The 14,004-nt window shown below is 42.0% G+C and overlaps 1 protein-coding gene across 1 annotated transcript; it reads right to left on the bottom strand.

Annotated features, from left to right (window-relative positions):
• Window positions 1-9,290: 9,290 nt before the first annotated feature.
• LOC308460024 (phospholipase A and acyltransferase 4-like) lies at window positions 9,291-13,195 on the bottom strand. Its single transcript, XM_080976062.1, has 4 exons — window positions 13,122-13,195; window positions 10,841-10,940; window positions 10,152-10,420; window positions 9,291-9,520 (listed from the first exon to the last, which is right to left on the bottom strand). The coding sequence occupies exons 1-4, from the start codon at window positions 13,128-13,130 to the stop codon at window positions 9,431-9,433; spliced, it is 468 nt and encodes a 155-aa protein (XP_080832188.1). The 5' UTR covers window positions 13,131-13,195; the 3' UTR covers window positions 9,291-9,430.
• Window positions 13,196-14,004: the final 809 nt, after the last annotated feature.

Here is a 14,004-nt window from a genome sequence, read left to right as displayed (position 1 = left end):
ATGCTGCCTTTCCACAGTTCAAACCATGCTCAAGGCAGTTTAGTACATGAAGCAAATACATAACTACAGCCAGTGCTACTTTTCTAGAAAGAGAGGTGACAGAATTCAGCCATGATTGCATCCCTTGTTCTCTTATGATGGCAATGGCGCCCACCTGAGAGGTGCCGGAACTGAGTTCTGGTAAGTTCCGGCTGAAAAAAGCCCTGACTACAACAAAAGTAGTTATAAACAAAAGTAAAACATTTTAAAAAACACAAAACTAAACTAAACAATTTCCACATAAATCACAAGAACGAAAATAGAGATACAAAGAAAAAGAAAAAACACACACAACAGGAACAACCCCACCAACAAACTCCTTCCCACAAACAGCCCGGTCCAAGAATCTCCTCAGCAGCTTCAGCTTTTGTAGCTGGAGGTAGTCAGGACCCTGCCCTCCCAGGCCAGGTAGAAATTAAAACCAAACCTTTTTACTTCCTGTTCTTAAAGATGGTTGCGTTCAAAGCGGTTTACGATATACGATATCTTTATTGTCATTGTCCCATACAGAACAATGAAATTGAAAATCTACATAAAACATCAAAAAAACCCCTAAAAACTCTGAAACCCCATTTAAAAATTTTAAAATACAAACCCCATTTTAAAACACAAACCCCATTTTAAAATTTAAAATTTTCTTTAAAAAAAAAAGCTGAAATTTATATAAAATTCAGTACACGTGTTCCCAAATTATGTCATAAACAGCATAATCATCAAACTAAGCAGGGCTTTTTTCAGCCGGAACTCAGTTCTGGCACCTCTCAGGTGGGCACCATTGTGATTCATGGTGAGTTCCAGCACCCCTTTTTCTAGAAAAACAGCACTGACGACAAGTGTTTCTGCAACACATGTACACCTCATAAAATTCAGATTTCCCTCCTGGCCTTTTTCTTCTTTTTAATTTGTTTGAGGGACTCCCCGCTCTCTTCAGACTCGGTCTCTAGCGGACGCGCACTGTTTTGCCTAACATTAGAAACTGGTGTCTCCCCCACCTCGCCTCAAACTCGTAACATTGCTAAACCAGTGGTTGTTTTTTCTTCTCGTTCCAACGGTTGGGCTGTTGTTTTAGATTTCTAGAACACACAGAGAGAGATAAAGGAACATATTGAAAAGCTTCGAGCACATGTTTTTTGTTATTTTGAACCGCAGCAGAAACTGGCTGAGTAATATGATCAGAAAAGGCAAACCCAGAAGAAAGGAAAGTGCCAAGGAGCACACAATGGAACAACTCATCTGTCTTCATGTATGCAAATTTAACTATAGCCTTCCAGGAAACAAGTTACCAGCATTTCCTATACAGTGGTACCTCGGGTTAAGAACTTAATTCGTTCCGGAGGTCCGTTCTTAACCTGAAACTGTTCTTAATCTGAGGTACCACTTTAGCTAATGGGCCCCGCCGCTGCCGCCCGATTTCTGTTCTCATCCTGAAGTAAAGTTCTTAACCTGAGGTAATATTTCTGGGTTAGTGGAGTCTGTAACCTGAAGCGTATGTAACCTTAAGTGTCTGTAACCCGAGGTACCACTGTATATGTATCCACCTCCTGCTTCTCCCTCGTGCAAATATGAATTTATTTATTTACAGCTTTTTATTTATTTCTTTTTCTTCTTAGACTGTCTTTCTGGGCATATTCCTCTCAATAAACCAGTTCCTAGGGCTTTATTTAGCCTAGGAATGAGCTAGATTTCCTATGGCCCTGGTCATTTTAGGTTATTTTATAAGGTTGTGAGTATTTGCTATGGCATGAAACCTTCTATGCATTTAAAACTAGAGTTGTGCACAGGCCTGTCCTCTAATACACTCTGTGGCCCCTGGATTGGGAAAATTCACCCTGTGCCACCTCAAGGGCCACCTGCCCTGAATCTTTCTCCAAAGCAATTTTTGGGATAGGGTTAAGGGTCTTCTTCTTCTATTATTTAATTGTTGCAACAAATAACAGTATCATACAGACTAATATCACCCTAACCTCAAATATGGTGTTTAGGCAATGCATGCAAAATCACATCCCAGCAGCATAGTAAGTTCTTTTCCCAGACTTTTCCCATTTGTATAAAAGGTGATAAACAGTTTATGTTAACCAAAAGGTTTTATACTGTGAGGGAAGTCCTGTTTTCATTTTTAGCCGTGTACATAATAAAGATGTACCCAATCTGTTACAAAAGAGGTTTTGTGCTTCAAACCTTGTTTTAGCAATTTATCAGAGTTAGGGGTTTTAAAGGATTTTTTAAACCCTGTTTGTTCAACAAACAGTTAAAATAGGGTTTAAAAATATGGTCAAGATGGGGTGGACCTGAAGGGAAATTGATCTTTTTGGTGCTGCTTGAGGATGCAGGAAAGAGAAGAGACTTTGTGGGAAAGGCATCTACTGTACTCCATCCCCTATCTTCTCTAGTAACAACAACAACATTTATACCCTGTCCATCTGGCTGAGTTTCCCCAGCCACTCTGGGCAGCTTACGGCATATAAAAAATTGTAAAAACATCAGACATTAAAAGTATCCCAATACAGGGCTGCCTGCAAAGATGCAGCCCCCTGGTGGGTCCCTGATCCTCCTCACTCACACCTACTTCTCTTTCCTGCCTGGTGCCCTATCAGCCCCACATGTTTCTGAGTCACTCAACCCAACCTGTAGTGATCCAGGGTTGTTTGAACCTATTTGACCAAGGCCCAGATACCTCCAAATGGGCCCAATTTGTTTGCACAGCCCTGTTCACTACAAATGAAATTGGCCACAAAGTTAATCATGTCGAAGTCCCACTGATTGCACTAGAAGAGTTGATTATGTCCTTAAATCTCTTCCTTTGAAATCAATGAGACTTCAAAGTGATTAACTTTGGGTGCATCCGTGCTGTTGTTTCTTATTTATTAGGTGAAAGTACAGCTTTTCTTCCAGTCTTTTCTACTGCCTCTTTCTGTTTAGCTCATTAGCAACTGTCCCCCTTCCCTTCCTGGGCTAAACAATGTTAAAAAAAACTAATTAATTATCAGATTTTTTAACAGATTGACTAAAACGATGTTAAACTGAGTACAGGAGTTGCCCATGGCAGATGGTGTGAGTTTCTTGGAGTTTGCAATTGTGGTGCAGCAATAAAACTGCTAGCACATTTGCAAAGCTAAGCAGGGTCCTGTATGGTTTTGAATTGGATGGGGGACCACATGCTGGGATTCCTGCATAGGGGTTGGATTAGATGGCCTTTCCAACTGTACAATTCTATGAATTGTAGATAGAATTGTCTGTATCTGCAAACATTCTCCTGCCTGTGTGGAAGACAGGGAAAATGGAGTGTAATGCCCTAAAAGGGTTTTGGAGGTGCCTTTCTCCTTCCTGATCTTTCTCATTCTCATGCTATGATGAGCAAAGCCAAGCTTTGGCTTAGCATATCACCCGAACTCGTTGTTTAGTCATTTAGTCGTGTCCAACTCTTCATTACCCCATGGACCAGAGCACACCAGGCACTCCTGTTTTGCACTGCCTCCCGCAGTTTGGTCAAACTCATGTTGGTAGCTTCAAGAACACTGTCCAACCATCTTGTCCTCTGTCGTCCTCTTCTCCTTGTGCCCTCAATCTCTCCCAACATCAGGGTCTTTCCCAGGGAGTCTTCTCTTCTTATGAGATGGCCAAAGTATTGGAGCCTCAACTTCACGATCTGTCCTTCCAGTGAGCACTCAGGGCTGATTTCCTTCAGAATGGATAGGTTTGATCTTCTTGCAGTCCATGGGACTCTTAAGAGTCTCCCGAAGAGTCTCCCGAACTCAGGATTGTGGTTAAGCTCTCTCCCCTTTAACCAAAAGCTGCACCCAAGCTTTGTCCTTGGCTGCAACTCACGGTTAATGAAGAGAGAGTTTGACTATGGCCCGAGGTTTGGATGACATGCTAAACCAAACCTGGACATTGCTTGGCAGGGGAGTGAAAAGGACCAGGGAGGCACAAAGTAGATGTGAACTCCTCTGTAGAAGCCCACATGTTCACACAGTTCCAGGTTAGCTTAACATATTGTGCAAACACAGCCCTTCTATAGCAGTTACAGTAGCTGTAAGTTGTGGTTTTTGTCTCTCTCTTAGCATTTAAAAAAATGACAAATTCGGTTTGGCTCGGAAAATATGGCAGCTTCCAGCAAGGACATGTTGGACAATGATAATAATGAATTGTTATTAAATTCATAACCTGCTCATCACCAGAAGGTCCAAAGTTAACAGCAACATAAAACACAACATGAAAAACAGTGTAAGATAAATTTCAATTAGAACCAGAATGGGTCCTAAAAATGCATATCTCAGGTGTCAAAGACCAGGATATAGAGGTGCGGCTTAAGACTACGGAGGGCAGCCATTTTTGCTCAAACGGTATTTGTCACAATCAGTGCTGTTTCCATTCTGCTGCTGTTCAGTTTCTGCCAAATACTACGTTATTCATCTTCCTGGATGCTATTTAACATAAGTTACATAACTATTTATGTAATTGATGTTATATTCAATGTAAAGGCAACATCAAAACAAAGTTTAAAAAAACACAGCCGCTATAATTTATGTATCACTTGCAGACTTAAAAACAACAGTGTGAATGAATACATATCATACTCGTTTGGCTGTTTTCTGTTCCTGTTCACAAACAAACTCATGAGCTGCAGCAGTTTCTGGTTTCTTTTTTGTCAGATTTCTCTGACATCCCTACATTTGACTCATGCGGCAAAACCCCGTAGCACAGGTAATGCCCATTTAAAAAAAAATTTAGCTCTCATAAGCAAAACCCTGGTCACCTCTGAGCAGAATTGAACCATCAAACACAGGAGTAGCCTCATATCAAATTGTTGTATTTTCAATTCGTTTCAGTTTCTGCAATAATTCAGTGCTTCATTTTTGTTTTCCTAAGTGCAGTGTTTCAACATCTGAAATGTCAATTAACATAAAAATAACAGAGGAGACGCCTTCACCCCCGTCGCCAATGCAGAGTAGTAGATAATGGGTCCTTGAAAAACATAGGAAACAATCCATTGGAAATATGCCCTTTGTAGGCTGCTTTGAACTGAGTGGGACATGGATGAGATGTTTTGTTTATCTGTCAATGGAAATCTAAGACAAAGGCCAGGGATGTTTCACAGTAACAAACTGCCCGCATTCCAAAATCATGCCATATAATCTACTTCCAAATGGTAATAAATTATTCACAATGTGCTTGCACCTCCATCTCTCCAGTGCTTTAGAGGCAATTAAAATATGATCATCACAATAAAGAAATAAATAATCTTAATTAAAACAGTGCGCGGGAACACAGAATGGAGATGTAGCCATGTAGCCAATGGGGAGCTGCGCACTAACGTGTGATTTTACATAGCTGTCAGCTTTATCTAATGTATGTCTGAAAATAAAATCTGCAGAGACCAAATGTGGATTTTATTTTATTTTTGCTTTCTCTGCAGGACTCTGGGGCTGTGCACAAATGAACAGATGAAAGCATCCACGTGTAGCGGTTGTGGCTTTAAAATAAAAATACACTGCAAGATATACTTAATAATTAAGGCAACAATTTTTTCCTGTAATTAGTGTCCTACACAATTGAAATGAACCCATCCTGATTTCCGTGCTAATACAAATCCGCCTTTGATCCTCTCTCCAGATATTAGATTGATTATTTATCAAATGATAGAATCGTTTAGTAATTGGTGTTGCAAAACGTGGGGACTATATGCCATAAGTACTGTAGCTGTTCTTTTCCAAAGCATGCTTCTGTTTCTTCAAACATGCATGCCTTCTTTTACTGATGCTGTAAAAGCAAGCGCTTTGTGGCTATATGCCAGCTCCGGTGCCCCCAAATTAAGAGAAATATGCCGCAACTCTCTTCTTAAAATGAGTCTAACTCTGATGCTGCCAACGACATTCTCCGCTTTCTCAAAAGGACATTCCTTGAGAAACGTTTGAATCACAACCTTGCTGAAGTTAATCAGGTCTAGCTATGCTCAGTGTCTGCACGGAGACCCATGTAGCCTTTCCTCCATTAGTTATCACTGTCATAAATAAGCACTAACACTTCAAATGAATGATCCTGATAACAATAGATTTCATGCAAGGGTATCCTGAGGAGCGGATTTTGGCAATATGGCACCCTGAGCAAGGACAAAATTTGGATGCCCCCCACCACTAAATATTTCTTATTTTCACAGTAGTTCATTTTGGTACAGTTGCTTTTTATGGATCTTCTCAGTGGGTACCTGTATAAATATAGGTTTTATTATTATTACTAGGGCTTTTTTAAAGCCGGAACTTAGTTCTGGCACCTCTCAGGTGGCCATTGTCTTTCACATCTGCATGCAGCCGCTGGGAGAGATCATCAGGGGGTTTGGGCTGGGTGTTCATCAGTATGTGGATGATACCCAGCTCCACCTCTCTTTCAAAACAGAACCAGTGAAGGCGGTGAAAATCCTGTGTGAGTGTCATGAGGCGGATGGAGGATGGATGGCAGCTAACAGATTGAGGTTGAATTCTGACAAGAATGCATGCTGTTTTGGGGGGACAGGAGTTGGGCAGGTGTGGAGGACTCCCTGGTCCTGAATGGGGTAGCTGTGCCCCTGAAAGGCCAGGTGCGCAGCCTGGGAGTCATTTTGGACTCACAGCTGTCCATGGAGGCGCAGGTCAATTCTGTGTCCAGGGCAGCTGTTTATCAGCTCCATCTGGTACGCAGGCTGAGACCAGAGTGTCGCCAGAGTGGTGAATGCTCTAGTTATCTCTCGCTTGGACTACTGCAATGCGCTCTAGGTGGGGCTACCGTTGAAGGTGACCCGGAAACTACAACTAATCCAGAATGCGGCAGCTAGACTGGTGACTGGGAGCGGCTGCCGAGACCATATAACACCGGTCTTGAAAGACCTACACTGGCTCCCAGTACATTTCCGAGCACAATTCAAAGGCTCCCAGTACGTTTCCAAGCACAATTGGTGCTGACATTTAAAGCCCTAAACGGCCTTGGTCCAGTATACCTGAAGGAGAATCTCCAACTCCATAGTTCTGCCCGGACACTGAGGTCCAGCGCCGAGGGCCCTCTGGCGGTTCCCTCGCTACGAGAAGCCAAGTTACAGGGAACCAGGCAGAGGGCCTTCTCGGTAGTGGCACCTGCCCTGTGGAACGCCCTCCCACCAGATGTCAAAGAGGTTTGAATAATATTTTAATGGGTCTGGACGGTTCCAGACAAAGAGGCAGTTGGATCTGCCGCCTGAGGCAAATTGCTTTGCCTTGTCTCATGGAAGGGCTAGACTTGACTCCATGCCAGGTGTGAGAGCTTTAAAAAACCACTCACCCACTTTATTAAGCCGCATTGATGCAATGATGTGTCAGGAGATGAGTCGTTTTGGCTACCTCAGGTTACCTCAGGCGAAATGGACCAATGGTCTGACACCTTCTGGGTGGCCTTCTGGGTTATGTTCACTCTGAAGAATTGGACAACCACAGAGTTGTTTGTCTATGATATTAATATTGCACAGTTTGAAGTGACTGGAAGCATAAGAACTGACTCCTTTTGGAATAGATCATTGAATATTATTCAAAAATTTACTGGCAGAAGAAGATGAAGAAGTCAACTCCCTTCAAAATGGAGATCTGCAACTCTGTATGACTGTACCAATGAATTCACAAGCTACACTGTTGTGGAATTCGTATTGATTTTTAACAACCAAGGCCTGCAGCAAAACGTGGTATGTGTCAAGGGTGGCCTGAAACAAGATGGCGGCACCCTCCATTCCAAGTACAGAAGTTGACCAGACTTCAAGTAAGTTGAACCTTACTTCAACGTTGATCAGTGTCCTCTACTGTAGCACCCTGCTTGTGGTTAACGCTTAGCTGGAATGAAATATTCAACGCAGCAATAGAGAAATTAAAATAATGATTTATTTGTCAGACAAATAAATGATAGGCACAGTGGTATATGGTTACCAAAAGCTCTGCCTACTCCAGCCCTAATGGCCAGCACTTATATTTCCTCAGCCCAGCCCCCTTGCTCCTCCTTTGGCTGCCTCTGTCTAATCAGCCTGGTTGAAATTCCTATTGGCTGTTTGCTAGAACCAATCATAAAAGATACACCCATTTCCTATTACCTTTTATGGGAGACAAAGAGCTATATTTCCTTCTATCCATAAATGGCAGACATGTAGCCATATATCTTACATTTGCCTCGACAAGGCACCTTAATTACCAGATCACCTTTTGCCCTATTGCCCCTGGACTCCAAAACAAATGGCTAAAACAGATGGCTCATGGTTTTAAATTCTATCTAAACAGAGATCTTGGGTTCACATTCTCACACACCATCAATGAAATAAGAATCTAACATAAGAATCTAACATTTCTTACTTTCTAAATCCTTTGCCTAATTACATTAAACCAACAAATTTCATACATAACATAGATAGCTTTTTAGAAGAAAAGGCCTTTGCAAAGTAAAAAGGAATTCAGTAAAAACAGTTTCAAAAGCAGCCTCTTCAATTTACACCCCCCTTTCCCAGCCAGCTGCTTTTCCCATTAGCTCTTGCCCTTTAACCTTAGGAAAATATGGCCCGAGTCTGATGGGAGGCACATGGTATTATTTTCTGTTAAACAATAAATCTTACTATTTACCAACTCTTAATTAGTGTTTTTGCAGCTTGATTGTATTCTGTAATTTGTAGGGTCAATGTAACATTTGCTCACAGCCTGTATTTCCCTTTTACAACTTTGAGGTACTGCTATAAATCAGGGGGGCCCTTTCCAGGAGAGCAGGAAGATAAACAACTGCCAAAGTACTTATCCAGCTGCTTTATGCCTGGCATGAAACATACAAGCATTTGCAAATATATCTTTAAGCTCATTTTAAAATACAGGCCTTGATCAGATGCCTGAAGTCAACTCCCTTCAAAATGGAGATCTGCAACTCAGTATGACTGTACCAATGAATTCACAAGCTACACTGTTGTGGAATTCTTTATACAGGCACATATTGATTTTTAACAACCGAGGCCTGCAGCGAAACGTTGTACGTGTCAAGGGTGGCCTGAAACAAGATGGCGGCATCCTCCATTCCAAGTACAGAAGTTGACCAGACTTCAAGTAAGTTGAACCTTACTTCAACGTTGATCAGTGTCCTCTACCACATCTAGAGGCAGAAGGGAGAAATTTGATTCAATTCACATTCAAATTCTTAACTAATCTGCACTTTACAAAACAATGCACAAACTGAAACAGAGCCATCCTCCAAAATTCAGAGCAATGGATAAAGACAGAAAACCTAACTCTTGATTGATTTGATGTTTTTATTTTTATTCAATAATTGTTGTTCTTTTAAAATGGGATCTTCTTAGAAGCCAACCTAGGATTGTCCTCCAACAGTCTTTTAGATTGTTCACACGTCTCATCATATATTGAACACTTGACTAATAGCGTTTACCGATGAGCGCAGCTGCTATAAAGCTTACACCCATGAGCACAGTAGTAGCGATTGTCCACCAGAGACCGATTTTCGCCTGCAAAAAATAAGAGGTTTAAGCATTTTTATTCACAGTGACTGATGGTCCTTCATTTCTCACAACAGAGTTGATATTAAACATTGCTTTAAATGTTTCTTTTGGAGACAGAAAATAGCCAGATTTGAAACTCTCAGATTCCAAGGCAATTAACTCTGGATTTAACATGTGCTTTAAAAAATAATTCCATGTAACAGAACATGCTTTGGTGCAAAAATCTGAATTCTGTGGTTATAGTTTGAAAAATATTAAAGGAATACAGACCCAACATTTTTCATCAGGGTACAAGCCTGTCATTAATTTGGAAACCTGAGTTGGGTGTTTGTAATCTTCTCATTTGTCACTTCAGACAATTTGAATGTATGAACTCAAGTTATTTTTAAATGTTATGATATCTATTTTTGTTTGTTTGTTCTGATTTGCACTACTTCAGCATACTCCGTTGAAGTAAATGTTCCGTTCTGCTCCCCATCTTTGTAAATGGGGGTTAGAAATTAAATCCACATAAAAATAAAGTAAATTAACTGCTTCTTAATCTCACTTCATTTTTCCAGGATCAGGAGTTAAGAAAGAAAATTTCAATATCACAGCACAGATTGCCATTATGAAAACATGAATGAATTCTACACACCTGTCTACTGTGAGGTTCGCCATATCGTAGGTTGGTGGCAAAATGTTCACAGTTCATCGTGGCTGCATTGTAGTCTATCTCCATCCCAACATATTCATTTGCAGTGCTAATTATTTCGCTTACAGGCCTGACTTTATATTTTCTGTCCTTCTCGTTGTTGACCTTCCAGCAGTCGTTTCCTGCCACTTTTGAAAGCTTTTCTTTCTTCACCACTGCCTTTTTGGTGTTGGCAGACAGGGGAATAGAGGGAGAACTTCCTATACCCCCATCTCAAGAACACAGAGAGAAAATAAACTCAGAAACAGTGACCATTAGGCCTGGATTCCCTGCATTTCATCAACAACATTGTCTTCAATAAGACATCAGTTGTTGTTGTTGTTGCTGTTGTTTTGACAAATACTATTTTTTTTTATTATTAGTCACTCTTATTTTGCCCAAGGCAACCCCCCAAAAATTACAGGCAACCAGGATGCAATCTCTTGGCTACAAAGCAGTCCTCTAACTGGCTTACAACAATTGCAAGTATCAGGACATAGAACTTCCAGCAACAATTAGTCCCTAAGCCAGTGGTGGGGAACCTCCCCCCCCCCCCCGGCTGTGTTTCTTCAGGGGTAATCTGCCAATGTTCTCTATCTTATTCTTGCCTCTCATAAAATCACCCTTTCTAGGAAATAATGAGAAGCTCTTACCTGCAGAAGTTAGGTGGACCACATATCCATCGCCTACGTAGATAGCCCAATGTTGGTAACCCAATCGATAAATCTCAATCTGGTCTCCACGCTTTGGTCTCTGCAAGAAGAAAGTGAGCCCATGTTTTCCTTGGCTAAACAGCTGTGCAAGTTTACTCAGAAGTAAGTCCCACTAGGTTCAATGAAACACACTCCCAAATACATAGGATCACAGCCACAGAGGCAGCCTTTTCTTTTATACTGTAGCTCAGGGATAGAGAACTTGTGGCCTTCCTGATGTTGCTGGACCACAACTCCCATAGTCCCTGGACATTAGCCATAGTTGCTAGGGTTGATGAGAGTTGGAATCCAACCACGTCTAGAGGACAAATATTTATCCCAGACCTCACTCTGTGGCATCGTAATCTTTTTTATTGTATTTATCATTTTCAATTTTACAAATTTGCACAATAATATTAAGCCAAAATACAAACCATACATTTTCCATTGACTTCCCTTCTCCCCCATCCATGGTTCATTTTATTAAACCTTTACTGCTGTTAGCAGTATCCTGTTTGAAAGCATGCCAGTGCAAGCAGATAAATAGGTACCGCTGTGATGGGAAGGTCCACAAGACAGCTTTCCGGATCATGTGGCCAGCATGACTACACTGCTTCTGGCACAATGGAACACCGTGACACAAACCAGAGCTTATGGAAATGCCGCTTACCTTCCTGCCGCAGCAGTGCCTATTTATCTACTTGCCCTGGTGTGCTTTCAAACTGCTAGGTTGGCAGAAACTGGGACAGGCCAACGGGAGCTCACAGAGATTTGAACTGCTGACCTTCCAATCAGCAAGCCGAAGAGGCTCAGTGGTTTAGTCCACAGCGCCACCTGCTCCACTATGAGAACAGGATGCTGGACTAGGTAGATGGGCGATTGGCCTGATCTAGCAGGCTATTCTCATGTTCTTTAAGTCTGAGAAAAGCGCCACATGACCTCCTGCAAGATGCTGCAAGGGCAGATGGAAACCCCTTCACTGAGGAAATCCCCCTATTCTTAGCTCTTTCCTGCTCTTGAGGTCTGCTTTCCTTTCTTCCCAGCTCTAGTGTCCAGCCGTTTACTCTTTTTAAAAGACAAAATGTTTATTGGTTTTATAATGAGCCAAAGGCAGAAACAAAAATCAGTTCAAATATTGCACAATAAAATAAAGTATAAAATTGAAAGTCAAGCAAACTTAAATAAAAATATTTAAGTCAAGAAAACTTACATAAAATTCATAGCTGTCAAGCGTCCCTTATTTGGAGGGAAAGTCCCTTATCCCAGCACTGCTGTCCCTTATTGATGGATGTCCCTTAAATTTCCCGGGTTTCAAAAGAAGCAGCTCCTCTCCCTCCCTCCCTGCTGGCCAGGGAGGATGGAGGCTCCAACTGTGTTGCTTGGCTGCCCAACCCACCCCCCTCCGGCCTCCTCTCACCAGCCTCGGCCCCCGGAAACCCCTCCCCGCCGGGACTGGTGGGAGCCTCGGGCTGCTCTCCAAAATTATCTGGTCCCTTTTAACTGGTTGACTAAAATCCCTTATTTTGGCTGCTGGTCCCTTATTTCCAAGGCTGCTGGTCCCTTATTTTCAAATCTGTAGGTTGACAGCTATGAAAATTACAGGCATAAAAACAGTACAGAGCCCAGCACTTTACTGAGTTGCTGCTCTTATCATGGATTTCATTCCAAGCTCTCTTTTTGCAAGAAATAAAAACTTAGTATCCATGGCTTGCAGGAGCATCCCTCTCTTCCCACAAGCAGATGAATTTTGGATCCTGTGATTATTCATTACAGTTTTTGTAAGTCAGACTTGCAAGGCAGGAGGAAGGAGCTAAGCAGAGCTTTCCAAACTTTTCATGCTGGTGAAACACTTTTTAGACATACAGCATTTTGTGACACAGTAATTCCGTTTCACTAGCAAACAGGAGGTTAAACTAACCCCTTTCCAGCCCCGGGAGAAGTGCAGGCAGCATTCATGTGACACACCTAGACACTGCAGCCGACACACGAATGTGTCGCAACAGGCAGTTTGGAAAGCTCTGAGCTAGAGACAAAACTATCCTAAGCATTCTTACACAGAAGTTAGTCTCACTGTGTTCAACGTACGTTGGCTTGCAGCAGAGATAGCAGCATGAGGCAAGCAGCAAGTCAAGTGGCAACTCTTACTTCGAAAAAACAGTCAAAGGGAAGACAATCAAAGGGAAGGTATTTTGGACTGGGTGGGGATCGATAGACAATGTCCCCTATGCAAAGGGGTTCTTACCTCAGCCATTATGTTTTGCTCTCATTGTCCTCTCCTTTCAGTCCTCAGATATTTTTGTTCTTTTTCAGTTTCATTATCACTTTATATCCTTTAATTGTTATTTTTTTAAAAAAATCATGTTCTCAGGAAGGCAACAGTTGACGTCAATATAACATCTCCTGGCAACACTTCCTTAGTGTAGAAAAACAGCAGGAAAAACATTTTTCCTGCCAGGATATTTTTCCACATGCCAAAGAGGCCTAGAGCCCCCACCCCAACTCCCCAATATCCCAACATTTTAGAGCTCATTTCTGGTTCTTTTCACTTCTAGAGTAAGGTTACCAGATTTTTCCCCCAATGAATCTGGGGACTCTTTTCAACCATATCACTTTTTTCCTGACCTCCCAGCCTGATAGGCTCTTTGTATTTATGTTCTGGCTGTTCTACAATGGTTTCCTGCCCTACAAGACCCATTCACCACAATCTCTGTCTGAGACAGAGGTAGCCAACATGCTGCTCTCTACATATTGTTGGACTCCATTGCCCATCACCATGGCCCATATTTGCAGGGTCATAGGTTCACCACCCCTCAAGCAGGTGATGCTTTTCCTTGGCATGGGTGTACAGTTGATTGGGAAGACCTCCCGTTCACAACTGCTGCATCCTGTAAGCTGCAGCTATCCCTATCTTCCAGACAGTTTCTTTCTGATCCTTGTACCAGCTTTGATGACGAGTGTGTTTGTTTGTTTGTTTGTCTGTCTCTCTCTCTCTCTCTCTCTCTCTCTCTGTGTGTGTGTGTGTCCCAATTCTCCAAGCATTGAGGAGTTCAGGGGCTCAGAATGCCCTCAGGTTCTGCTTCCATTGCAATGAAGTCACTGGAGACTTATTGGCATTTTGTGATATA

This window comes from Podarcis pityusensis, assembly GCF_964106645.2.
Source record: "Podarcis pityusensis genome assembly, chromosome: 12".
In the NCBI taxonomy this organism is placed as follows: domain Eukaryota; kingdom Metazoa; phylum Chordata; class Lepidosauria; order Squamata; family Lacertidae; genus Podarcis; species Podarcis pityusensis.
The sequence above is the reverse complement of the archived record's forward strand: the minus strand, read 5'-3'. Positions and strand labels throughout refer to the sequence as shown.